The sequence below is a fragment of the Quercus suber genome, unplaced genomic scaffold (assembly GCF_002906115.3).
Source record: "Quercus suber isolate HL8 unplaced genomic scaffold, Cork oak 2.0 scaffold_125, whole genome shotgun sequence".
Classification (NCBI taxonomy): domain Eukaryota; kingdom Viridiplantae; phylum Streptophyta; class Magnoliopsida; order Fagales; family Fagaceae; genus Quercus; species Quercus suber.
Window position 1 is genome coordinate 963,863 of NW_027069589.1, and position 26,898 is coordinate 990,760.

The following is a 26,898-nucleotide window of genomic DNA, read 5'->3' on the forward strand; positions in this document are numbered from 1 at the left end:
AAAAGGAAAGGTAGCCAAAAAAAAAAAAAAAAGCTGAACCTGGAAAGGTGAGGTGTAGAAGTCTTGAAGGAAGAGATATTAGAAGTCAGCTCTATAGGGACACCCCAGAAAGAAAGTCAGCAAGGAGCTTTGGGGAAAAAGGCATCAAAAGAAGGAAATTATGAGAAAATAAAGAAGGGACCAGCCACCGAAGTGGCTGGCATGACATAGGCGCTGGTATCCAAGGAAATAGAGGGGGGGAATCAGTGGTACCNGGGGGGGGGGGGGGGGGGGGGGAGGTTAGCAAGGATGAATTAGAACAGAATCATTGAGAAAATTCTATCAAAAACTTAAAGAAAGTAGTAAAAAGAAAGAAGAATATCGCTCGGTATCCTGAAACAACCACTATAGAACACACTTGGATTCAAAGGGATTCAAATCTTAGAAGTCTTAGAAGCTTGGATAGCCATCTAAGTCTATGATTTTTGAGCTTATTTGGACCTTGTGACACGTCTTAGTGAGCACATTGTAATTTACAACTAATGAAAATAATGAAATATTTCACAATGTTTTAAGGATCCTTAACAATTATTTTGTTTCTCTCTTTATTGCATTGTTCCTTTACTGTTTCTGTTAGGTTCTAAAGATTTAGGAATTTATGTATTTAAAATTCTAATGTGTAATGTTGACAAACCATGATCAAAACAGGTTATTTAGTCCTGTTTAGGCTTACTCAAATTTGTGCATTTATGTAAAGTTAGAATCATGTGGCTGCAGAAAGTATAAGTGACTTTCGACCTGGTTCAATTGATCGAAGGATAGACTCGATCGATCGAATCTTAGGCAGAATTTTTTTTTTTGCAGAATTTCCAACTCAGCCCAAGCCCATTAAGGATTAGGGTTTCAGATCTAATTCTCCTAGTATATAAAGAAAACCCTAGCCACGTTTTGGAGTGCAGTCCTTGTTGCTCATATTGTGGTTTGTGTGAATCTCTTGTGAGATCTTTGATGAGCTTTCCTTCACATAAACTTAGGATTTTCTAGGTAAAGATATTTTTCAATACCTTGATGATCAACTCAGTTGCTGCCATTGGAGCTTAAAGAATAACAAGCGTGGGTGCTTGTATCTTGTGGAGAATCCAAGAAAGAAGGAGTCCGTAGATTCGGAGCTTGCATGTGGTCATGTTAGTAAGTTCTACTGGTGGGTAGCATTAGGAAGTCAAGCGGGGAGCTTGTAAGTCCTTTTGTATGAACTTCGATTCTTTCAAGATAGTGGATTCAGGTTTACCTTGAGGATAGCTAGGTCAAATCCTCCCCAGGTTTTTACCGTGTGGTTTCCTAGGTCATCATATCTTGTGTTATTTACTTTTCCGCTGCTTTATATTTTTGATATGATTGTTTGATTGTGTTAACATAGATTTGCATAATTTGACTAAGTTAATCACTTGGCTAATTAATTAGGTTAATCTGGTTGGGTTAAGGGGTTTAAAATCATTCAAGTGGTATCAGAGCGGGTAGCTCTTTATCTGTAAATCTTTTGATCAAAGCTGATCCTTGACCCTTGTTATCATGGACAATTTGAAATGTCTTTCTGCTCATGTTTGTGATGATTTGAATAAAAAGGACACTGTTGTTTCTGTTGATTTTATTGATGTCTGTAAAACTCTTCGTAAGGAATTATCTAAATCTTTGAAAATTTCTAAGAAATTTAAAAAAGAGTTAAAATTGGCTAATCTTGAAAAAGAGGAATTGATTGTTAGATTAGATGAATCTAATAAAAAGAATGAATTTTTAAGAAATCAAATTTCCTCTCAAGATAAGAAGATGAAAAGCTTGGAACAAGAGTTAGTTGAATCTAAAACTAAAATTGAAAATTTGACTAGTACCAAGCTTGCTGTTGATAACAGAAGCGTTTCTGTTTCTTTTAAGCCTAAAACTGAGAAAGTTTATATCCCTCATTTTAAGAGGAACAATAAAGAAAAGACTTATTTTGCTAGGTTAGACAAAGGTAAAAGTTCTGATGTAGACGCTGAAATTTCTAAACCTAAGTCTAAACCTACTGTTGAGAGCATAATAAATCTGTTTTTGTGCCTACCTATCACCTTTGTGGTGTTGTTGGTCATATTAGACCAAATTGTTCTTTGTTGATGCAAAAACCAAAATCTGAGACTAGATTTATTGTTAGGAATACTGATATTCCTAAATTTGTTCTTGTCTACCACTTTTGTGGTGTTCATGGTCACATTCGTTCTAATTGTCATAAATTGAAATTTAATCATTCTGTGTTTCAATCTAGAATATGTGATGATATTTCTCCTGCCATAAGTCCAAATAAATTGTTTCATACGCTTTTGAAAAATTTAAGCTTATTGGCTTGTGAAAGGAATTTGCTGGATTTTAGTCTTTCTCAGAAGATTGGTGTAATCTCTCAAATACACTCTGCCTCTCATGGATTTTCACCTACAAAGCTGAAGACCCGTGCTATATGGGTGAGAAAAGATTCTACAAGGTGAGTGTTGCTAACTTGTCCTTGATTTAATTCTTTCAATTAATTGTGGACGTGTTTTGTTTCTGTTTTTGGTTGTTTTGTTTTTTAGGTTTTTTTTTATTAAAAAAAAATCCAAAAACATTGAAAAATTTTCAAAAAGACAAAAATATTTTATTTTGAGTCTTGTTTTATTTTTCTTGAGGATTACATGAGTTATAATATCTATATCTTGATTTAGAATATGTTTGATATTGTGGAGAAACTTGAATAGTATGTGTTATATAAATGCTAAGCTATTTCTGATTTTGTGTGAGTATGTACTATTTTGTACATGTACTCAAGGGTTAATTAAGAAATTGATATTTCTTGTTTGTGTACCATGTATAGCTTAGTTAAGCACTGTCATGTATTGCATTTGCATTGTTCATTTAGTATAATATGTGCTTTTCTGTTTTTGGTCATATAGTTTTTAAAACCAAAAAGATTTTTGTGTTTTGTATTTCACATCTTGGATTTATAATCAAGGATTGGCCATATTATCTTTACATAACAAGTTTATGCACCTTGTTTAGTTTTGATGAGTTTATTTATTGCACTTGACTAGTTAAAGTTTTGTAGTGCATGTTGTATGGGAAAGATGTTTATGGTGTTTATCACTTTGTCTTGATCTTGAAGTCACGTGTCTTTGATTGTCGGACTTGAACCTTTTGAGAAAAGCATAAATAACCATCTCATCACTGTTCACTAGCCAATCATGAACACCTTAGTGCATATCGTAAGATTCTGTGCTCGAGAAAATGTAGTACATACACAAAAAGAACATAAGGTGTAGCTTCAGTTTAATTGCTTAATGCTTAAAATTGGTGTGTATATTATGAGGCAAAATTCAAGAAACTTACATGATTGCAAGCTTATGATCTAGGAGATGTGGGAGTTATATGATGTAACTCTTTAGGTGGTAGTCTCTTTTAAATTCCATGTGATGAATTTTGTAGACTTTGTGATTGATTGCTATTCATATATCACCTCACATGTATCTCAAGCTTTATATTTATGAGTTATTCATTGATATATGTCTTTCTTTTGTGTTGTGTGAAACATACAAGAATGTCATACCTGTTGATTTACTGTTTTCTATCACACATGCGTTTATGCATTTGTTGAGTGTTTCAGGAATATACAGATTGATTCAATTGAGCTGCTATCTATACTTGCAACCGATAGATAGTAGTTAGGATTGAATTTGTGTTTATGAGCATTATTTTTGTAAAGGGCTTTTACTTGTAAACTTTTAACTTTTCAATTTGTGTTTTGTCACGGATTGCCAAAGGGGGAGTTTGTAAGGTTCTAAAGATTTAGGAATTTATGTATTTAGAACTCTAATGTGTAATGTTAGCAAACCATGATCAAAACAGGTTATTTAGTCTTGTTTAGGCTTGCTCAAAGTTGTGCGTTTATGTAAAGTTAGAATCAAGTGGCTACAGAAAGTATTAGTGACTTTCAGCCTGGCTCGATCGATCAAATCTCGGGTAGAATGTTTTTTCTGCAAAATTTTCAACTCAGCCCAAGCCCATTAAGGATTAGGATTTCAGATCTAATTCTCCTAGTATAAAGAAAACCCTAGCCACGTTTTGGAGTGCAGTCCTTGTTGCTCATATTGCGGTTTGTGTGAATCTCTTGTGAGATCCTTGAGGAGCTTTCCTTTACATAAATTTAAGGTTTTCTAGGTAAAGATATTTTTCAATACCTTGACGATCAACTCAGTTGCTGCCATTGGAGCTTAAAGAATAACAAGCGTGGGTACTTGTATCTTGTGGAGAATCCAAGAAAAAGGAGTCCGCGAATTCGGAGCTTGCACGTGGTCATGTTAGTAAGTTCTACTGGTGGGTAGCATTAGGAAGTCAAGCGGGGAGCTTGTAAGTCCTTTTGTATGAATTTCGATTTTTTCAAGATAGTGGATTCAAGTTTACCTTGAGTATAGCTAGGTCAAATCCTCCTTAAATTTTTACCATGTAATTTCCTAGGTCATCTATCTTGTGTTATTTATTTTTCCGCTGTTTTATATTTTTGATATAATTGTTTGATTGTGTTAACCTAAATTTGCATAATTTGACTAAGTTAATCACTTGACTAATTAATTAAGTTAATCTAATTAGGTTAAGGGGTCTAAAACCTTTCAGTTTCTTGTTATTCAAAACGTATATATTCTTGTCTGCTAGTATGTACGTATTGTAGGATTTTTACTCTGTGCACCACTTGGTCTGTAAACAGCCTATTTAGCTGCGGTGAACCAAGTCCAGTCCTTTTAAACAACAACTAAAAGGTCCAAGGTCTTTGCTTCAACTTGGGCCTGGACACTGTCTAAAAAAGGACCCTCACAACCTTTATAATAATTTGGTCCAACTTAATTCATCTATAATCAAAATTATAGTGCGTATTATTCAAACAAATTAGGATAAATTACATTTTCTGCCTGTGAATTATACGGTCAATTGTTATTTCACACAATTTTTAAGATTTCTCTAAATTAAGTTAGTACTAGTCTTAAAATTTGTGCGCTTTTCACAATAAGACACGATCACCTTTTATATTTCTTTTACTTTTGTTTCCCGCAATAATCTCAAGATAAACATGTAAACGTTAAGTGTCCAGGTGGAAACAATTTATCTTGTTTTTTTGTTGAAAATATTGTAGATAAAAAGTAAAAATTAAATAAAATAATTAAGAAATTTAGTGGGATCTGTAACTAGTAGGAAAAAGAGAGAGCAATAAACTAGTTTATAATCAAGATTCAAACACACACACTGAATATAAAAAGTATGGAAATTTTGATTGTAGTACAATGTCGCAACTAGTTGAGCTAGAGTTCTTCCTTAGTGAGCAAAAATTTTAAAAAATATCTCAGTTATGTTAATAGTATTTTGAACTTTAGTCCATTGTTCAGGAAATTCAAGAAGATTTTAAAAGTTAATTTCAATACGATTTACTTTGAACTATTTTGTTCAGTGTCATGACTTATCGTTTCTTAGATAAATGATAGTTACTTTGTCTTTGGTTTACTCTTAACAATAACTTGATCAACCTCAAATCAATTATGGGAGTGTTAAGAATATAGGAATTCTAAGGTGAAATTTAACTCAGTTATAATTTGAAAATTCTCAATATTTTTTTTTTAATTTTTTTTTATTTGTTAATTACAACAATACGGGAGGAATTGATAAGATAGGCCTAGCTCTAAGACATTCTACAACAATATTCCTATGCAGCAAATCCGTGCATATATGTATATACACCTATCACATTTTTCATTTTTGCAGGAAATGAAGATATATTCAGTAAAACAACTGCATTACTAATTTGCCGAACAACGTGAGAGAGAATAATTCTATAAAGAGCTAACATAAGATAAACAAGAAGTAGAAGCACTAAGAACGGCCAAAACCATTGATTTTGTGGGGAAAATAAAATTCAAAGGCATTAAAATGGAGTATCACAAATTATCAGTGGATAACAATCCCTCAAACTTGGTATCTTAGTAGTTTATCAATAAAATTAAAGCATGTAAACAATAATTAAGCATATCTATGTGCTATCTCCAGAAGACAATGGCAAAGTTCGTCAGGCTTTGAAAACATTGGCATATGATCAGCACCTTTAATCTCCATCAAGTCTTCAGGCTCTCCATTTTTAATCAACCATTGCTGAAATTCCACAGTTATTACTAAGTCCTGATCGCAACCAACATAAACTAGCAGAACCGACCCATATCCCTCAGTTGAGAAATTCTTTGCCTTGGACAAGTCATCAAGAAACAGTGATCCTGGCCTTGCTAAAGTCTCGGTTAGTTCAAAGTCCTTGAAAAATTTACACAGATTTGAAACATATCAAAAATCTTCAAACATTTCTAACTTAGGCCCAATGTAGGATACGATGCGGGGGCCGTACAGTATTAGAGAGAGAAAGAGGGAAGGTCAAAAGTGTACCTCGGCTGGGCTTCATCGGTAGACTATAGAGGACATGAACTTGGGGCCAAAAACTATTGACGTTAAATGTTGGTCGACGTTTCCATAGTCAGAAAACTGAGTGTCCATCCATGCTTCTGCTGGGGTCCTTTCATTATACTTTTCACATAGAAAAAGAATACAAAATTAGCTCAAATGCAATTTTCGGTTTAAACTTCTGATGTCTTAATTTGACAAATACCACCATCACAACTGAAGGCGGGCGAGTACCTCCCTAGGGCCTTGGCACTAAGTGCATCGGAGTAGCGTAAAAAAATAATGCCTCCCCACAATGTTTTTTACTCTCCGATTGTTTCAATATAAAATGTTTTTCGTTGACAGTAATATTATTCGTAAAATGTTTTACCTTTAAATTTTTTATAAAACATTTTAAAAAATACACAGTGGCTCTCTCCCATCCCCACCTTCCCAAAAATTCGGTGGTTAGGTCATTAGTTTAGCAAGCGACCGATTTTGTTGTTTGTGATTGAAAAATTTTACATGTCATACAAAACATCTGAAAATATTATACTTAAAATGTTCTATTTGTAAAAATTTTACGAGTAAAATATTTTACATTTGAAAATATTTTGCGGTAAAACAAATATATAGAGCATTAAGAATCTCAATTAATGTTTTCAAGAGAAATTTGTGTCATTATTGACCATTAGAGGTGTCATAGATTGGGTTTAAGGGTTTTTTTTCAACCCAATAGGATAAGGGATTGAGAAATTCCTAATCCAACCCAGCTCATCACATGTGTAGAAACTAACTTAATCCCAATTCAATCAGGTCGATGGGTTGTGCATACATATTTTATGTTTTGTAAAAATTGACTTTTCATTAATTATTTAAATACTTTTTTAATAAATTATTACAATTCATATAATATGATTAAATTATATTCCAAATTTCCAAATTCATCATAACTAATTCTCAAATTTTCAAAATCAATCAAATTTCGAATTTTAATATAAGGATAATAAATTAAACTTATATGCATGATGAGTCGAATTGGATCAAATTGGCTGAAAAAATTTTCAACTCAAACTAGATCAAGGTGTTGGGTTGGGTTAAGTTTAGTTGATTTCATCAAATTGATAGGTTTGATAAATGCCCCAATTGATCATTATGGAGAAATTGGGATCTAACCACCATTCATCAACTATCAATATAATTCTTAAAAAATAAAAAGAAAAGAAAAAAGAATCAACCATCAATATAAAGCAGCGTTATTAACTACCCAAAAATATGATATTCATGACTGACATTTTTTTTTTCTTTTTTTGAGGAACTCATGACGGACATGTAATGCTAAGTATTATCACAAATATTTAAGGAACTAAATCCTATGCCATAAAATTTTCCGACAATATCTTTAATTTTAGCCGTGGTTCATCTGGTCTCATGTTTTATTATTTTATTTTATTTTATTTTGACTTATAAGGAGCAAGCACCTCAACAATTATGACAATTTGTTATATCCCCATAAAATAAAAAAATAAAAAGCTCCTGAACCAAAATAAGCATATAAATATCTTTTAAAAAAATAAAATAAAAACAAACTGATATACTTGAAGGAAAAAAAAAAAAAAAAAACCCTACTCACCACTAAAACTTGACTAAACCAAAAGCACTATCTTAACCTCTTGGCTCTTTTTATATAGTTAATAGAACTAGATAAAGAACTAACACCTTAACAATTGTGACAATTTGTTATATACGTATAAAAAAAATAAAACTCCTACCCAAAATAAGCATATAAATATTTATAAAAAATAAAAATAACATTGACATACTTGAAGAGAGAGAGAGAAGAAAAAAAAAAAAAAAAAGCCAACTCACCAAATTAACCAAACCAAGCCTCTGAATAAGTTTGAAAAATGTGTTTTTAGTAGCATTAGCATGAGTCTAAAACTTGAATAAATCAAAAACACTATTATTTAGTCTCTTGACTCGTTTTATATTGTTAGTCGATATAAAAAAAATAAAAATTTGAAACCTCAACAATTGTGACAATTTGTTATATCCGTATAAAAAAAAAAAAAAATCTCAAACCAAAATAAGCATATAAATATTTAAAAATAAAATGAAAATAAATTACCATACTTGAAAAAAAAAAAAATAAAAACCCAACTCCCAAATTGACCAAACCCAAGCCCTTGAATAAGTATGAAAAATTGTGTTTTTAGTAGCATTACCATGAGTCTAAAACTTGACTAAACCAAAAACACTATTATTTAGCCTCTTGGCTCTTTTTCAATTGCTAATAGATAAAAATAAATAAATAAATAACTGACACCTCAACAATGTGACAATTTATTGTATCCGTATTAAAAAAAAAAAATTGTACACTGAAATAAGCATATATAAAATTAAAAAAAAAAAAAAAACTGACGACTTGGGAAAAAAAAAAAAAAAACCAGTTCACAAAATTTACTAAACCAAAGCCCCTTAATAAGTATAAAACAATGTGTTTTTTTAGTAGCATTAGCATGAGTCTAAAACTCGACTAAACCAAAAGCATTATTTAGTCTATTTCTTAGTCTTTTGGCTCTTTTTGTATAGTAAATAGATAAGGAACTAACACTTCAACAATTGTAACAAATTGTTGTATCCGTATATATATTAAAAAAAAATCATAAACCAATATAAGCATATAAATATTAAAAAACTGACAAACTTAAAATAAATAAAATAAAGTCAACTCACCAAATTGACCAAACCAAAGCTCCTGAATAAGTATGAAACAATGTGTTTTTTAGTAGCATTAGCATGAGTCCAAAACTTGACTAAACTAAAAGCACCATTTCTTAGTCTTTTGGCTCTTTTTATATAGTTAATAGAAATTTATAATAACTTTAATATTTTTCTTTAAAAAAATTATTTACCCCAAAACTCACTTGGAATGGTTAATTGGTCTGTTGGAATGACTTAACACGAGTCATATTATATTCCAAATCAATTGGTTGAACCAATTTTAGTTAATTTAACTGATAAAGTTTCTTATCATTAAATAAAAGATATAGAGTTTGACCCCGCTTATACCAAAAACTAATTAAATGCCACTGTTTGATAAAAAAAAAAACAATTATTAAGAGTGGACGTCATAAATTAAAACTATCCAAAAAAACTTTTTTAAAAAAATGTTTGTATTTGGACTTGCAAGAGTACTAAGAATGAAATTGGTGTATTAATGAGCGATTTAGTTAACTTATTAATAAAAATAAACTATTTTAAAATTTTTTTGATATTATTAGTAGAAAATATAAAAGAGGCAACAGAAGAATTAATTATTATTATTTTTTAAAATATATATTAAATTTATGTTCTATCCGTTATCTTTGTCCAGAATTACAAATACAAAAAATCTGAAAAGTATCACGCGACATCATCACGTTCTGGCTACGCAAATCAACATAGAAATACATAAAAATAAAATAAAATAAAAAAATTAAAAAAAATCTGAAAATTAGCATAGCCGACACGCAACATCGTCACGTTCTGGCTACTACGCGACGCAAAAGCCCCACGCCTCTTGGTTGACTCCGCCAAAGGAGCAAAGGGCTACCTTAGAATTTTTTTTTTTCTAAATAACAATAAATATTAAAAAATTTAGTTAGGTGTTACGTTCTAAAAGAATGTAGAAAACTAGCATCTCGAGTGTCTAAAACTCGAGTTCCAAGATAAAAATCGAGTTTTTAAGTCTCGATTTGTAAGCAGATAACTGTGATATGGAAAAAATCCACGTGGAAATCGAGTTTTAAAGACTCAAGTTCCATAAACGCCGCTATAGGGCTTAAAAATGTTATTATAGGGCTTAATTTTTGCAGAAAAACGCCGCTATAGGGCTTAAAAACGTCAATGGCAGCTCCAAAGTACAAAAAGCATTTTTGTTCTAGTGCATGGAGTATATCATAGGCCATGGAGTTGGTACAAGCTCAAACCACGGTAGGGTCCGTTGGCCACCAGGTTACGGCTCTTGATCTTGCGGCTTCGGGCATCAACATGAAGGCAATTCAAGATGTTCATACCATGTATGAGTATACAAAGGTAGTACTTGTTGGGCACAGGGCCGGCCCTAGGCCGAGTACATTTAGGCCATGGCCTAGCCCCCTATCATAAAAAGCCCCCAAATATGGGGGCAGTAAGGTTTTTTTTTTTTTTTTTTTTTTTTTTTTTTTTTTTTTTTTCTAATTAATTAAAAAAAATGTGAGTTAAGTGTTTTTTTTTTTTTTCAGGCCTAAAATATTAGAGTTATGCTAATATATTACCAATTTTATTATATAAAGTCTTAAAAATTTGACATGTCATTAATCACATGAAATAATTCAAATACTTACTTATTTTTTTGTTAAAAAATTAATGCTAAAAGTAAAATATAATTTTAAGATAAAAATCTTACAAACTGAGTGAGTGACGGTACATATGAACGATGTTACTTAAACAGTATAATAAATAAATGTTTAAATAACTTTTTTTTTATTGATGGTATGTTAGTTTGTAAATCTATTATAGTAACTTGTTTTGATAATCAAGATAACTGAACTTTCATTAAACTGAGGTAATGCTCAAATGAGCTACATCAAACAACAGTTGATTTGCAATAACAGGTGGGATATCTTCCACCCATATACAACAGTCGTTACAAACTTGGCAAACTTTGCAATGATATGTGCTGCAGAATTTCTGGTCCTGCATGCGTGGTTTACTTCCCACGAATTAAAAACACTAAGGTCCATTTTTATCCCTTCAATCACCTTTTGGATAGCACTCACTGGACTCTTTGCACTGAAGGCTTTAATGAACAATCTATGTACTGACTAGTAAGTATCATTAGCTCACTTTGGATGAATTATCCATATTAATAAGTATGAATTAGTTCTTCCCACAAAAAAAAAAAAAAATATGAATTAGTAAAAATTTGAAATATAAAAATATAATAAAAATAACTAAATATTATTTAAGGAATATTCAAAGGTCAAAAGCTCCTATAAATTTTCACTTTAGGCCTCAAATTATCTTTGTGCCGACCTTGCGCACAGTCTAGGAGGATTGAATCTGGCATTGGCCATGGACAAGTATCCAGAGAAGGTAGCAGTTGGGGTTTTCATGGTGACCTTTATGACAGATACGAAACACGAGTTTCCAGATAAGGTAGCCGGGGGAATGGCAGACTAACAACGTAAAGGCCAAGTATGTAGTAAGTTAGGCAAAGTTTTGAAGAATTAAGAAAAATCAGCATCTCGAGTTTTAGAAACTCGAGATCCATATTAAAACTCGAGTCTTAAGACTCGTTTTGCGAATGTTCTTGGACTGAAAATGCCACATAAATCTAGAGTTTTAGAAACTCGAGTTCATGCAAAAAAAATTTATTTTGATCACCCACCCTATAGCTGCGTTTTTTAAGTCTATGTAACGTTTTAAAGTCCTATATGCGCGGCGTTTTCCTGCAAAAAATTTTTTGTAAGTGTTCAATACCAGTTCAGGGAGCCCTATAGGTGGCGTTTGTTAATCCATATAGTNTTTTTTGTCAAATTTTTTGAATTGTTAAGACTTATTGGACTTCTCCATCTTTATCCGCCACAGCCTTCATCATATTTAACCATGAAACCAGAGTTACGTTCTCCATATGACCTTTGTCAATTTTGGCAACATAAAGCTTTGCTGACTCTCATTGTGCGCAAAGAAAAATGGCAGCTCCCAAAGTACAAAAGCATTTTTGTTCTAGTGCATGGAGTATATCATAGGCCATGGAGTTGGTACAAGCTCAAACCACGGTAGGGTCCGTTGGCCACCAGGTTACGGCTCTTGATCTTGCGGCTTCGGGCATCAACATGAAGGCAATTCAAGATGTTCATACCATGTATGAGTATACAAAGGTAGTACTTGTTGGGCACAGGGCCGGCCCTAGGCCGAGTACATTTAGGCCATGGCCTAGCCCTATCATAAAAAGCCCCCAAATATGGGGCAGTAAGGTTTTTTTTTTTTTTTTTTTTTTTTTTTTTTTTTTTTTTTTTTTCTAATTAATTAAAAAAAATGTGAGTTAAGTGTTTTTTTTTTTTTCAAGGCCTAAAATATTAGAGTTATGCTAATATATTACCAATTTTATTATATAAAGTCTTAAAAATTGACATGTCATTAATCACATGAAATAATTCAATACTTACTTATTTTTTTGTTAAAAAATTAATGCTAAAAGTAAATATAATTTTAAGATAAAAATCTTACAAACTGAGTGAGTGACGGTCATATGAACGATGTTACTTAAACAGTATAATAAAATAAATGGTTTAAATAACTTTTTTTTTATTGATGGTATGTTAGTTTGTAAAATCTATATAGTAACTTGTTTTGATAATCAGATAACTGAACTTTCATTAAACTGAGGTAATGCTCAAATGAGCTACATCAAACAACAGTTGATTTGCAATAACAGGTGGGATATCTTCCACCCATATACAACAGTCGTTACAAACTTGGCAAACTTTGCCATGATATGTGCTGCAGAATTTCTGGTCCTGCATGCGTGGTTTACTTCCCACGAATTAAAAACACTAAGGTCCATTTTTATCCCTTCAATCACCTTTTGGATAGCACTCACTGGACTCTTTGCACTGAAGGCTTTAATGAACAATCTATGTACTGACTAGTAAGTATCATTAGCTCACTTTGGATGAATTATCCATATTAATAAGTATGATTAGTTCTTCCCACAAAAAAAAAAAAAAATATGAATTAGTATAAATTTGAAATAAAAAATATAATAAAAATAACTAAATATTATTTAAGGAATATTCAAAGGTCAAAAGCTCCTATAAATTTTCACTTTAGGCCTCAAATTATCTTTGTGCCGACCTTGCGCACAGTCTAGGAGGATTGAATCTGGCATTGGCCATGGACAAGTATCCAGAGAAGGTAGCAGTTGGGGTTTTCATGGTGACCTTTATGACAGATACGAAACACGAGTTTCCAGATAAGGTAGCCGGGGGAATGGCAGACTAACAACGTAAAGGCCAAGTATGTAGTAAGTTAGGCAAAGTTTTGAAGAATTAAGAAAAATAGCATCTCGAGTTTTAGAAACTCGAGATCCATATTAAAACTCGAGTCTTAAAGACTCGTTTTGCGAATGTTCTTGGACTGAAAATGCCACATAAATCTAGAGTTTTAGAAACTCGAGTTCATGCAAAAAAAAATTTATTTTGATACACCCCTATAGCTGCGTTTTTTAAGTCTATGTAACTAACAATTCAAAAAATTTGACAAAAAATTTCTCACCTACCTAAGTGTCAAATTGTTGATGATAAGTAAAAAGAAAGAAGTTAATATGTGGATTTTTTTTGGTTAAACAGTTAATAGTGGATTAAGACCTAGGATGAAAACTCCTAAAAGCTTGCCAATTAATTATTGTAAATTATTATGCATTGATGTGGACAAGTCTGGAAACATGGTCAACTTCTTCTTTTTCTTCTTGTTCGTGTTAAAACTTAAAAACTCCATTAATTTCCCCTACCTTGAGTTTACTTGATTTTTTCTTGAATGACACCTCGCTATGAGGTGTCCATTTGCATGCTTCTTCAACTTCATTTACCGCCACATATTTGCTGAATTGCTTCTTTTTTTGACACCTAGGGAGCCCATGTGAATTGCAAATTACATTTTTTTTAACAAGAAATGGGAGGAGAAATAGCCAATTGAGGTAGTTTACAGTTAAATCCTGTTACATATCTGTTTAGTTTTCTACAGTTTCCTAAAAATGAGGAAAAAGGGAAGAATGCATTGTATCATTGAGCAGAAAAGGTCTGCATATCCAAGTGGATGATTGAATGAAAAGCAAGAAATGCAGAAGCTAGAGAAAAGAAGAAGAAGAAGAAGAAGAAATAGAGGTAATGAATTTTTCTAACTATTGTGTAATCTGTACAAGTATAATATTTATGCAACATGTCGGCTGACTGCACATATCGGAGAGCTCAAACTTTATCTCTAACAAATTTGTGGGTATTTATTATCTCTATCTCTTCAAGTTGATGAAAATGTCATATGGTTCTCTAAGTAGGAGAGGAACTAAATCCTTCAACCTAGTTTTAAATACTACATTAGTATACGAATATGAATACTGTGTTAGAATATGAGGGTCTGTTTGATAATGTTATTCTTGTAATATTATTTAAGTGTTATGAAAATATGTGTGAGTAAAAAACTAAATGTTGTGAAAATACGTGTTATTTGAACGGTTGTTTAAACAACAAAACTAAACACAATCTGGATTTTTTTTTTTTTGATATTATAAAATATATTTTTTTTTTTTTTTGGAAAGCTGTATAAATATTATACTTGTACAGATTACAAAAGAAAAAAGTTAAAAAAAAAAAAGAAGATCAACGGACATAAACAAATGGTAAAAAAGATAACGGACCAAAATAAAAAACAAAAGTTACGGGTTTGAGCCGGCTCATTCTGACCTTCGGCTCTCTCTTCCACCCTCAGCTCTCTGCTACGCCGCGCCGCCACCTACCTCACCTCGCCACCGCCGCGCCCCAGCTCCTCTTCCTCATCCTCGGTTCTCTCTCTTTCTCTCTTTCTCTCTCTCTCTCTCTCTCTCTCAGCCTCGCCTCTCCTCTCCTCTCTCTCCCCTTCACCTGGCCGCACCTCTCTCTCTCCCTCACCCTTGCATGTCCGCCGCCGCCCCAAGCCTCAGGATGGGCCCACCAGTGGACAGTTTCCTTCTTTGTAGTCGGTCTTTGGTAACTAAAAGCGTAGTTTCTCGTCCCATTTTCCTCCCAATTTTCCCGAGAAAATTGAGCGACCCGAGCTTCCATTGTCTCAGAGGAAAAACCCATTTATCCATTCTCAATGGCTTCAGGTATTATAGTATTTCACTAAATTATTCTAATTTTCCTGTCGAATAGACTGATTTTATTATCAAGTTCCTGAAGCTTAGTCCTTGACAATTCACTAAAATTATGCGTGAATTTATAAAATTTTTGTGGAATATTCGTCATGCCCATTTGTTAGATTGTTCAATTTTCTTTGAATTTTGATATTTTACGTTATGGGTATTTGTTGTATATTCACATTACATGTACTACAATTGTTATCTGGTTGTTTCGGAGATATACTGATATGGAATTTATTGTAGCATGCGATTAGGTGCTTAGAAATGAGAAAATAAATTAAATTTAGAATCTTTGTGCTTCGTTTCGTTTCAATTTTAATGAGAATCACATACCTCTCTGTCCAACTAACCTCTATTGAGTCAGGTAGTTGCAGTTTGCACATTTTTGTTTGAATTTTTGTTTACTCAACTCCCATAGAATGGGAAATATAAAATGAGAAGTGCTTCGTTCACCAGGTTGTTATTGGTTTTAATTTGAACCCATTACTGAAATTAGTTTTTTGTCCCACCGGTAACAACATACCACTAAGGGTTTGTTGTGAAAGTATTGTAAACATGTTGTGGACATAGCATTTTTCATATAAAATTCAAATATGTAATTTGGTTTGAATGAGAATTGAGTTTGAAAGGCCTGCCTTTTTTGGTTGTATATATCTCAGTTGGTTATAATGCGTTGCAGATTTTGCGTTATCAGTTCCTGCTGAACTTGAATCTGCTTTGCGGTTGATGACAGTTCAATACTTTGTAACAAAAAGGCGTTGGCTTGGTAATCCACTAATCCCCAATCACTCTATTAGTTTATATCACTATTAACATATGCTATCAGTGATCTAAATTTGTACTTTGGATTTTATATTTTTATGAGTTCTTATTGTTTCAGGTTTTATGTTTCAGATCTCTATGGAATTAATGTTAGGCCTGTTGCAACATTTGGAAGTTTTAGTAGCAAACCATATGTTGAGTCAGCATTATTACATCGCTGTTTGCCTGATGAACTTCTCTTTGAGGTATTGTATGTTAGGTTAGAAAGCTATTAAACCTTGGCCATGACCATATATTTTAAGAGAACCTAATATGTGCTGGTAATACACCTATAGGCAATTAGGTATCAATTAAGTGTGTGAATGATGTTCCTAGTTATAGAACTTAACATGTATGGCTAGTCTATAATCTTAGCTAATTTTGACTTAATTAGGTGTTTTAGCAATCAATTTTGATTGGTTTTGTATTTGGAAACTCATGAGGATTTTGTTACGAAACAATTCATAGGCTCGATTGATTCTTAAGGGCAAATTTATTAGTATCGGATCATGTTTTTGATGTGATGTTAAGAGTATATGCTTCTTGGTAGCTTTTATTGACTTGGAATATTTTTAATGGTTAATATTATATTTCTTTTGTTTTTCTAGTGTTATTCCTAGTTTATTTGAAAACTTTGAATGTGTTATTATAACTTTGAATATATCCAAAAAATATATATATATATATATATTTATATTTTGTTGCTTGAAATGGTTATTATAAATTCTTGTGTTTTAGCTCCAAATAGAGTGAAGAAATACATTTTGTTGTAGTATTTCACTCTTCACTTCATTAACAAATGGGACACTTAGCTTCACATAATAAGAAAGGGGTCTCTCATCTCTCATTACTCACACATACCCGTGGCCCCCTTTTGGGTTAAAGGATTTTGGTAAGAAACGTTTTCACAGATCTACTTCTTACTCCTCCTAAGATTTATTCTTGCTATTTTTATTCAAGTACAAGTCTAGGGAAGATGATATTTAGTTCTTTTGTTTTTGGTTGTGCTAAGTTACATTGGTAATTTTTAATCTATCTATATGACAATTCTTTGAGTCGCGTGTAATCAAATTTGAACTTATAGGAACTTAGATTATGTGAATGTCTCATTAGATGTATACAATACTCACTGGGCCTTGAGCTTGCATTGTGTTTGCATACCACGTGTTTGGTAAAATGCACCAATGAACGTATTGTAGTTCTTTGAAAACTGTGGCATGAACCCTTCACTAAAATTGTCTCTTCTTATGAGGAAAGTTTTACTCCAAAATCTAGACCATTCTTAATCATGTTAAGATTTTAAGGTTTTAAATGCTATTTTGAATGTCTTGTCTTGTTATAGACACCATTATTATACGAGCTTGTTATGAACCAATTTGTACATCTTTTGGAATTTTGGATAGTTGCTTTGTCTCACTTGGGTTTTGTTGTTTAGTATCGAAGGAATTTTGGATAGTTGCCTTGCTACCTCTATATTGAAGATATGTGTTTTATGTTATGCTATAAACAAAAGGGTTAATAATTTTGAAAAAAAAAAAAATTAAGAGGGAAAAGAATAGATATAGAAAGTATTAATGTGTGATTGATGTCAAAAAAAAAAAAAAAAATGAGATCGGAGGAAAATTTTTTCTTTCCATGACAGTCGCATATCAATTTGAACATTAAAACTTCTTAAGAAAGAAAGAGAATAAATATTGAAACTATTAAAGTGTCGAGAGAAGTGTCAACTATAAGATTAGAATAACAGTGAAGGAAATTATATTTAGTAAAAGAAATAGTTTATGGTTATGGATATGGGGTTGTGAATCTTCAATTATTTTAGTATAACTTTTCTTGATATCTTGGTTCTTGATCCTTACAATAATTGCAATTGCCAGTTTCTCACCAATCACAGGATCAAGAAACAAGATTTTATGGTAAGGAGTGCCATGCACATTCAAAACAAAATGAAAAAAGAAAATATAGGGAAAATATACAGGAAAGAATCTGACTTATATTAGGCAATAAATGTAAATCTTCAATTATTTTAGTATAACTTTTCTTGATATCTTGGTTCTTGATCCTTACAATAATTGCAATTGCCAGTTTCTCACCAATCACAGGATCAAGAAACAAGATTTTATGGTAAGGAGTGCCATGCACATTCAAAACAAAATGAAAAAAGAAAATATAGGGAAAATATACAGGAAAGAATCTGACTTATATTAGGCAATAAATGTAGAGTAGCTCTGTCGTCTATTAGGCAGTCAGCATTAAGGCAATGGCTTAGGTTCAGCCACTGAAGTACTTGATTAGAATAGGGGCTTACCTTATAAACAGGTCCAAATCTTCCCTCTCCAAGCTTATTATCTGGATTAAAATCTTCAGTAGCTGTTTTTAGTTCATTGCTTGAGTGGTTTCAAGCAGAAAATGCAGTAAGGTTGTACAATTCTAAATTGAGAAAGTCTCATTTTCCAAGTATCTACCATCAATATGTAGTCACTACATTCCTAAGACTGGACTAGATCGTAATCAAGAAGAAATCAAAGAACTTCCACCTAGTTTAGGGTCAATTGTAACTCAACTACTTAGCAATCACATTCACCCTGGATTATAAGTAAAGTGCATTTTGTCCTAAGATATGTGAATTACATAAAAATATGACCCTTACACTATCATTATTGTTACACATAATAATGAAACTTTCTCATCAAAAGTTCATTTGTAGCATTTAGTAGGAGGAGATAGTAGAGAAGTTCTAATTGATTGGGATATATTGGTTTTTTTTTTTTTTTTTTGGTTATGACTTATGGTTTTGGGTACTAAAATGGTATTGTGGATGATATAATTGTAAAACCTTAATTAACTAGTTTTAGTGTCTCAGCCAATAAAAATAAGTAAAAGGTTCAAGCAAGAACCTATTTTGTAAAGGAAACCCCACCTAAACTTGGAATCTAAACCCTCTTTATCATTCAACTATTGTCACAAAGAGTTTTTATTTCTATTCATTCTTGTTCTTATGAACAATATTTAAAAATAACTGAAAGGATTATAATAAGCTTCCCCTTTATTTATTAGTTCCACAATAGCCTTTTTTTTTATTTGGCATCTATACAAATTTATCAAAGGGTTTATATCCAAGTTGGACAACTTCTTACCTTCTTAGGGCATCAATGCCCGCGCTTCCATATGGCATATGTTGGTATATTATACCATCAAAGCACAAAAGACATGCTTTATCTCCTTATACAAAAAAGAAAAAGAAAAAAGACATGCTTTATCTGAGTTTCCAATTGTAAATTTTTTTACAATACTGCTACAGTACCATCTTATGTAAGATGGTACTGTAGCAGGCTTGTATAGCTTTTTATTAATTTATTCTCTCTCCATCACTCTGTCTCCCACTCTCTCTCCGTCTCCCATGTCTCTCTCTCTCTCTCTCTCTCTCTCTCTCTCTCAGACACACACACACACACATTTCTCTGGTTCTCTCTCTGTAGCAGTGTAGCCTCAGTCCTCACTCGTGCGTTTGAAATCGGCATGGTGAAGATCAGCATGGAGAGTGCTTTTTTTTTTTTTTTTTTATTTCATTTTATTTTATTTATTTTTATTTTATTTATTTATTTATTTTTTATTCTCTCTCCATCACTCTCTCTCTCTCTCTCTCTCTCTCTCTCTCTCTCTCTCTCTCTCACACACACACACACACACACACACACATTTCTTTGGTTCTCTCTTTGTAGCAGTGTAGCCTCAGTCCTCACTCGTGCGTTTGAAATCGGTGTGGTGAAGATTGACATGGAGAGTGGCATGGAGAGTGCTCTTTTTTCTTTTTTTTTCTTTTTTTTTCTTTTATTTATTTATTTATTTTGGTGGTTGTTGTGACTAGTGTCTGGGTTTGGTTGTTGTGTGGTTTCTAGGTTTGGTGGTGGCATGGTGGCCGGTTTCTTGTGGTTGTTGTGGAGGTTTTTTTGGTGGTTTTTGTTGTGGCTATAGTGTTTGGTGAGTGTTTGGTCCATCTAGATATGGGGTGGTGGGTTTTGATTTGGGTTTGATTTTGCCCTATGGGTTTGATTCTCACTGTGATTGTGGCTATGGTTGTGGCTGTGGCTGTGGTGTTTGGTGGGTTTTTTAGCGGTAGTTTTGTTGGTTTTGTGGGTGGAGCTGGTGGTGGATTTTATGGGTTTTGTTCCTGACGGTAGGGGTGGGTTTTTTTTTTTTTCATGGTGGTGGTGATGGGTTTCTTGTGGCAGAGGTGGTGGTGATAGGTGGTTGAAAGAGAGAGATAGTGAGGAAAAGATAAAGGGAAGTGATGGGGGAGGAGAGAGAGAGATATTAGATTAGATTATTTTATTAGGTAATATATATTATTTTAATGAGATGAATAGGAAAATAAAAGTTGGGATGTTGGACGTGTTATAAAATGGTATGGTATAATAAATAAAGTAGTTTTTGAGATGGTAAAATAATATTTTTTTGAAGAAACCGGAACTAATGCCCTTATTAAGTCTCTTTTGTACCTTGGAAACCCAAGATTGCATAACTTGATGCCCAACAAACTTACACTTATCACATTTTCTAGAATAAAAGGATATTTAATGTTTTATCACTCTCTATGTGAACAATAACTATTGGGAATTTATAACTCATAGCAATCATCATAGTGTCATAGAGACAGGGCATAGCCAATCCTTTGTTGATTTTTACTAATTGCATCAAAGAATAGGAGCAAATCTTAAAACTAATATCTCTAGACTAATATTATAATTAATAAACAAAATTTAAATAATAAAAAACTGTCTTGCCACGAACCCCAGTAGCTAATATCACTTAAACATGTCAAACTCCAGTACTTAACAGGAAGGTTTGTAATTTTAATCCAAAATTGGAATCTTAGACAAAAAAAAAGCTTCAAGTACATCTACTACATACCATTTATAGAGAAGGAGATCAATTAACTCTAAAGTTGATAAAATAACAAAAAACAAAACTCTTCGGTTTGCTCTATGCTTCTCTATTAAGCTAAAGAACGGGAAAGCCCCCAATAACCGAGAGAATCTTACGCAACGCAGAGTTGCCAATTTTGTCATGACCCTCTAGTCTTGTTTTAAGTTTTAGCATCTCATTTTTATTTTTGACAATTTGCTCCTCCTTTTAAAATATCACCTCCATAGAAAAAGTATCCAATAATGTCATGCAATGTGAGTTAGATTTTAACAACAGTATTGATCGCTGACAAATCACTTTATAAGTATTATGTAGTAAAATTTGTAATGTCATATAACATTTAGATAACAATTCCAAGTGCTAATACTCATCACCATCTAATTATGAAAATTTGAGTTACTTTATTATGATTATTAACATATTGATTTACAAATTTTATATAGTAAAATTTGCAATATTCTTAACATCACAAGTTCACTTAGGGTCTATTTGGATATTGCTTATTGCTGAAAATTGAAAATACTATAACAAAATAATTTTTAAATATGTAGTTAGTATCGTGAGACTTAGTTTTAAAGTTGTTTTTCTAAAGAAAAAAAAAAGTACTAGCGGGTCTCGTGAACAGTGCACAAGATCTATCAAAAACCGCGGACGCTGGACGTGTAAAATGCTATATAAACGTACACTTAAGGTCTGTTTGGATATTGCTTATTCTTGAAAATTAAAAATACTGTAGCAAAATAATTTTTAAATATGTAAATAATACTTTAGAACTTATTTTTAAAGAAAATTTTGTTGAAAAAAAAGTTTTGTAGGTCTTGTAAATAATGTATGAGACCCATTGCCAATAGCTTAGCGCAGCTGTATCCAAAACGTGTCTCATTACCAATCGCTTAACGCAGCTGTATCCAAAATGTTCACTTAATAATAACCAGTGCCAATGACTTTTTTTCACGATAATTGATAAATCATTTAAAAAACTTAGAAGCCATGACTTTTAAGTCTAGAGAACTTGGCAAGTGGTGCCAGTGTCACGTCGCATTTGCCCAACTAGTGTGTCCAAACTCTGAAGTATAAGATTATTCAAGTGTCAACAGTCACACGCACAACGCAAGGTGGAGATGGAGAAGAGGGAGAGGCATTTTGTGCTGGTTCATGGATCCTGTCATGGAGCATGGAATTGGTACAAAGTGGTAACCCTGCTGAAATCAGCTGGTCATAAAGTAACAGCCTTGGACCTAGCTGCGAGCGGGATTCACCCAACGCAAGCACATGAGCTCAGATCACTATCAGATTACCTTGAGCCTTTGATGGAATTCATGGCATCTCTTCCAGCAGAGGAAAGAGTCATCCTTGTGGGCCACAGCTTCGGTGGATCCTGTATCTCTGTTGCCATGGAAAAGTTCCCTGAGAAAATTTCTGTTGCAGTATATGCTACCGCCCTTATGCCTGGTCCTGATCTCGATTTCCTTGCATTAAAGAAGAGGTACTGCTCTCATCATCTCTCTCTAACAATCGTTAGAAATCAGATCTGGGTGTATAACACTTTCCTAGATTTTCTACCGCGTAGTCGCGTAAATAATTATTTTCACAATAAACTCACTATTTACTGTACCACGACTCAAAATTTTCTGAACAGGCTTAAGGCTTTCCTTTCTTCTTAACTNATACATTAAGGCAAGTACTTAAAAAAAAAAAAGCATTATGCAAGTCAATAAGCCCAATACATTGTTGACAAATGACAAGTGCATTCTTTTTCTTTCTTTCTTTTTTTTTTTTTCAAAAAATGAGCATTATAACTTATAATTGATCATTTATTTTTTTTTTTTTTTTAACTTGTTTCCTTAAAGACTCTCATTGATAAGACTTTTTTTTTTTTTTTAATGAGACTATTCTTTATTAAGTAAGAGATTAACACAGAAAATAAATACAACATTTTAATGTTAAGGTGACATATTGTGAGTCTGGAATAAAGCGATTTTCCATTTTTACCCTATATTTAGATGGAAGAGAAAATAAAATGACGCCAAAAAAAGGACACTAGAATATTCTATAAATTAATACATTATGATTTATAATACTTTATAAAATAATAATAATAATATATTCTGATTACATTTCTCTCTCTTTCTCTCAAATATTTAATTAAAATGGTGTTTCCTTTTTTTAATCAATTAAAATGATGTTAAATCAATCAATTCATGTTTTATAAAAACAAAATAACCAATACTTGTCGTTTAAGTTGCGAAAAGTAATACTTAGCATACAAAAAATTGACAGTTTTTTTTGCACTTGTCAAATTGACAAATTTTCACTAATTGTTATCTAAATCCGTTTGTTTCTTCTAAAACTTTTCAGAAAGGTTTTACGAAAAATAGTGTGTTTGGTTGTTACTTCAAATTTGGTCAAACAAAATAATTTGTGACCGAAAAATTAAAAATCGGGTGAAAACGTTTTCAGTAGTTATTTTCACTTCAAATAAAATTTTCCGGAAAACTAACGAAGAGAACGAAGAGAGAGAGATAGAGAGAACGACCAAACTAACGAAGAGAACGAGAGAAGAGAGACAGATTAATGTATTAGCTTGCATATGTAAATTTGTTGTAACTGTGTTTTTTTGGAATATGTGCACAAATAAATAAATAAATAAACACACACAACCTCAAATATTGCTATGATCCAAGAAGAGTTTCAAGTTTTGGACCCTCCTTACATCACACGTTAAAAAAAAGAAAAAAAAAAAAGATTATTGTAAACATTTCCCCATTTTCTTAAGTGTTTGGTACGATTAAAAATGGTGTAAAACAATTTATGCCCCAAAGCTCTTGAATAGGAGACCTCCCCCCTCCCCTCTTTCAAATTTGCCACCTACCACAACCACCACACTTCTCCTATGGGTTGCACTCGTTGCTCCCAACCATTGTTGACCCACGACTTAAACAACCCACATTGTTGATCCAGCATATCTAGACCTGAGGAGATTAGTGGTTCTTGTCTTGGTGGTATTGTTTGAATGGCGTCAAAGCTTAGCAGTGGTGGTGAGATCTATGACTAGAAAGACTCTCCCTCTGGCGTGATCATTTTTTTTTCCCAATCTATGAGTAGATCGTAGAGAGATTGGCAACTGGTTCATTAGTAATTTTCCGTACAAACCAAACACCAAAAATCAAAATATTTTCCAATCAAGGAACATTTGGCGTTGAAACAAACGTTGCATTAATTTCAATATCACTAAAGTCAATTGGAGTTTTGTATCATAAAGTAGGATTTGAATTAAGGATTTGGATTAAATGTAATAGTGTAGCTATGTGAGAGGTAAAAATGTGTCGAGGTAAAAAAGTAAAAAGGTTTAAAAAGTTTTGATCCATGGGTTGAAATTAAAAGTGAACTTATCAAGTTTCAATCTTGTTCGTAAAAGTGGTAATGCATGGTTCAATAAGAACTCAATCCTTGAATTCATGCTCCACTTTATGATGGTTTTTAAGCACAGACATTGATATGGGTACAGGTCCAAATACATGTATGACATAAGGACATGATCAATTTCTGAAAAATTGTAACATGAAATAGCTAGTGCGACACTGATATGACATGAATATAACACCCTAAATGAAATGTATGTGCTTCCTAAGTTTTTACTCAATGTCGACCACTAGTTCAGTGTGATTACCAAGTTTATTTATCACATATCAAGTCACAAAAGTTATGGGTTGAGATCAGGTGCAACCATGCAATTAACTCCATTTCTTCACAAGAATTTTTACATTTTTAAATTTTTAACTTTAACTTTTTACTTGCTTTTAATATTTTTTATTATTTAATGGTTGAAATTGAAAGTTACTTTTTCCAACTCTCAATCTCAACCCTTCATTGCAATTGTATCACCTGATCTCAATACAAACAATTGACAATACTATTGAGCTTAGGTATGTGATGTGAGTGTGACCTTGATGGTGATATGTACCTATGAGATTGACCTTACCAAGAGAGAGATTGGTTTGAGGGATAGTGTCATAGGCATATACCATGAAAAGATCACCTGAAAAATAAATGAAATTGTTACATGTTTTACTATGCATTTGATGGTGTTTAGTTCATGGATTTCTAATCATCCTCTCTCATGTTTAGGAAATTCCATCATTGAGTTAGTTGTCACTGTTGTCTCTGTTCCTAGCTAGCTAGTTCCCAAATGTGCTTTTAATGATATCTTTAGGTATATGTAGATATCTCAAAGGTTGGATCCTCTCAAGGACTCGCAATTCACATTCGATCGAGGGCCCAACAACGCACCTACCTCATTGCTATTAGGGTACAAGTCCATGGCAACCAAGTTATACCAGTTCTCCCCACCTGAGGTAAGATACATAATTTACACTTTATACTTCTCTTTAACTTCATATTTATTTAATGGGTTCTAGTTAACTCAAATGATAAATTTCTAATGGTTGAATAAGAAATTTATGGTTTAATTCCTGTCCATACCAAAAACCAATTAATGCCTTAGTCTGATGATAAAAAACTATCATTAGAAGAGGACATCATAGGTTGAAACTCTCTTTTTAAAAAAAAAAAAAAAAATTCATGTCTATTCAATAATGTCACACTTTCTTTAGGAAGAAAACATTAAATAAAAGAGCCAGAAAAGTTAGTCAGGCATGCAATCATCAGTTTAACAACTTTATAATTAAAGGTTGAATGTCTTAAACAATTAGCTACTTAGCTAAATTGCATTTAAAAAATAAAGGGTCACATTAACGGATACCCTTAAGACAATTGTTAATAAACCATAGTAGAAAAGTTTTGACACCACTTTCATGGAAAATTTAAAAAATTGTCAATAACATTTATTGTTTTATTATTCTACTAGTAAAATGTTTCTTAAAATAGTTCATTAGGGCATTGGTTAACATTTCTAAAAAATAAAATTAAAAAAAAAATCTTTAACAATGATCCTTTTTTTTTTTTTTTTTAAAGAAAACTTTAACAATGATCGTTGATAAATTGAACTAGGATTTGACGCTTGCCATGTCATTGGTGAGACCTTATTGTCTTTATGGTGATGATGCATTATTGTTAAAAGAATCAGAACTCACTAAGGAAAAATATGGGTCTGTTAGTAAAGTTTATATTGTGTGTGACCAAGGCAATATTATGAAGGAGGATTTTCAAAGGTGGATGATCGAGAATAATCCAGCAGATGAAGTGAAGGTGATAACTGGTTCCGATCACATGGTCATGTTTTCTAAACCAAAGGAGCTATGCTTATGTCTCCAAGAGATTGCGGAGAAATATTCTTAAATTCCTTATCTATGTCATTTGCGTGTTGGACTTTGGAATATATATATATATATATATATATTTTCACGATATCTTTGATAGAATGTGTGGGTAAAATCTATTACATTGTTGTGGGTTCTAGTTAGCTCAACTGGTAAAGTCTCTGATAGTTGTATAAGACATCTGGGGTTCAATTTCTGCCTACACCAAAAACTGATTGGTGTCTTGGTCTGATGATAAAGAGCTATCATTAGAAGCGGATGCTATAAGTTGAAACTCTCTCTCAAAATCTGTTACATTGTTTGTGTAATAATTATAACTCATATTATATATTTTTTCTAAAAAGACATAATGAAAGTATTGCAAATGCACAATAACATATAATAGGAAATGGAATACATGTAATTTGCAATAACATATGTGGGGGTAAAAACCCAGAGCTACTTAACGGGCCTGGAGTACCAGATTAAGAAGTATTATATTTCCGAGGAGCAATAGTTGGGTGGGGACGGCCCATCTGAAAGCAGGAA

General features: G+C 32.4%; 3 protein-coding genes across 4 annotated transcripts; all 3 read left to right on the forward strand.

Moving 5' to 3' along the window:
• The first annotated feature begins 10,392 nt into the window (after positions 1 to 10,392).
• Positions 10,393 to 13,473, forward strand: LOC112037995 (methylesterase 2-like). Its single transcript, XM_065776005.1, has 4 exons — positions 10,393 to 10,521; positions 11,479 to 11,625; positions 12,219 to 12,350; positions 13,303 to 13,473. The coding sequence occupies exons 1-4, from the start codon at positions 10,393 to 10,395 to the stop codon at positions 13,471 to 13,473; spliced, it is 579 nt and encodes a 192-aa protein (XP_065632077.1).
• Positions 13,474 to 14,848: 1,375 nt separating this feature from the next.
• On the forward strand, positions 14,849 to 16,686 carry LOC136068628 (F-box protein 7-like). Of its 2 annotated transcripts, none has more exons than XM_065776029.1 (3): positions 14,849 to 15,331; positions 16,044 to 16,130; positions 16,245 to 16,686. In XM_065776029.1, exons 1-3 carry the CDS (start codon positions 15,322 to 15,324, stop codon positions 16,388 to 16,390), a joined length of 243 nt encoding a protein of 80 aa, XP_065632101.1. In that variant the 5' UTR covers positions 14,849 to 15,321; the 3' UTR covers positions 16,391 to 16,686. The 2 variants fall into 2 exon arrangements, with proteins under 2 accessions (XP_065632101.1, XP_065632102.1); XM_065776030.1 differs by having other exon boundaries at positions 14,852 to 15,331; positions 16,259 to 16,686.
• Positions 16,687 to 19,924: 3,238 nt separating this feature from the next.
• Positions 19,925 to 26,460, forward strand: LOC112038001 (methyl jasmonate esterase 1). Its single transcript, XM_065776028.1, is given in 3 exon segments — positions 19,925 to 22,577; positions 25,305 to 25,446; positions 26,102 to 26,460. Coding segments are annotated over 3 exon segments (795 nt in total). The 5' UTR covers positions 19,925 to 22,212; the 3' UTR covers positions 26,390 to 26,460.
• Positions 26,461 to 26,898: the final 438 nt, after the last annotated feature.

What these genes read in the sequence shown, in the direction of transcription:
- LOC112037995 (XM_065776005.1), top strand. Translation starts at nt 10,393, where the DNA reads ATGGAGTTGGTACAAGCTCAAACCACGGTAGGGTCCGTTGGCCACCAG. An exon ending in AACACGAGTTTCCAGATAAG is followed by an intron (nt 11,626 to 12,218) that starts GTAGCCGGGGGA and finishes AGTATATCATAG; the next exon opens with GCCATGGAGTTGGTACAAGC. An exon ending in CCATGTATGAGTATACAAAG is followed by an intron (nt 12,351 to 13,302) that starts GTAGTACTTGTT and finishes TTTTCACTTTAG; the next exon opens with GCCTCAAATTATCTTTGTGC.
- LOC136068628 (XM_065776029.1), top strand. An exon ending in AACAAAAAGGCGTTGGCTTG is followed by an intron (nt 16,131 to 16,244) that starts GTAATCCACTAA and finishes TTATTGTTTCAG; the next exon opens with GTTTTATGTTTCAGATCTCT.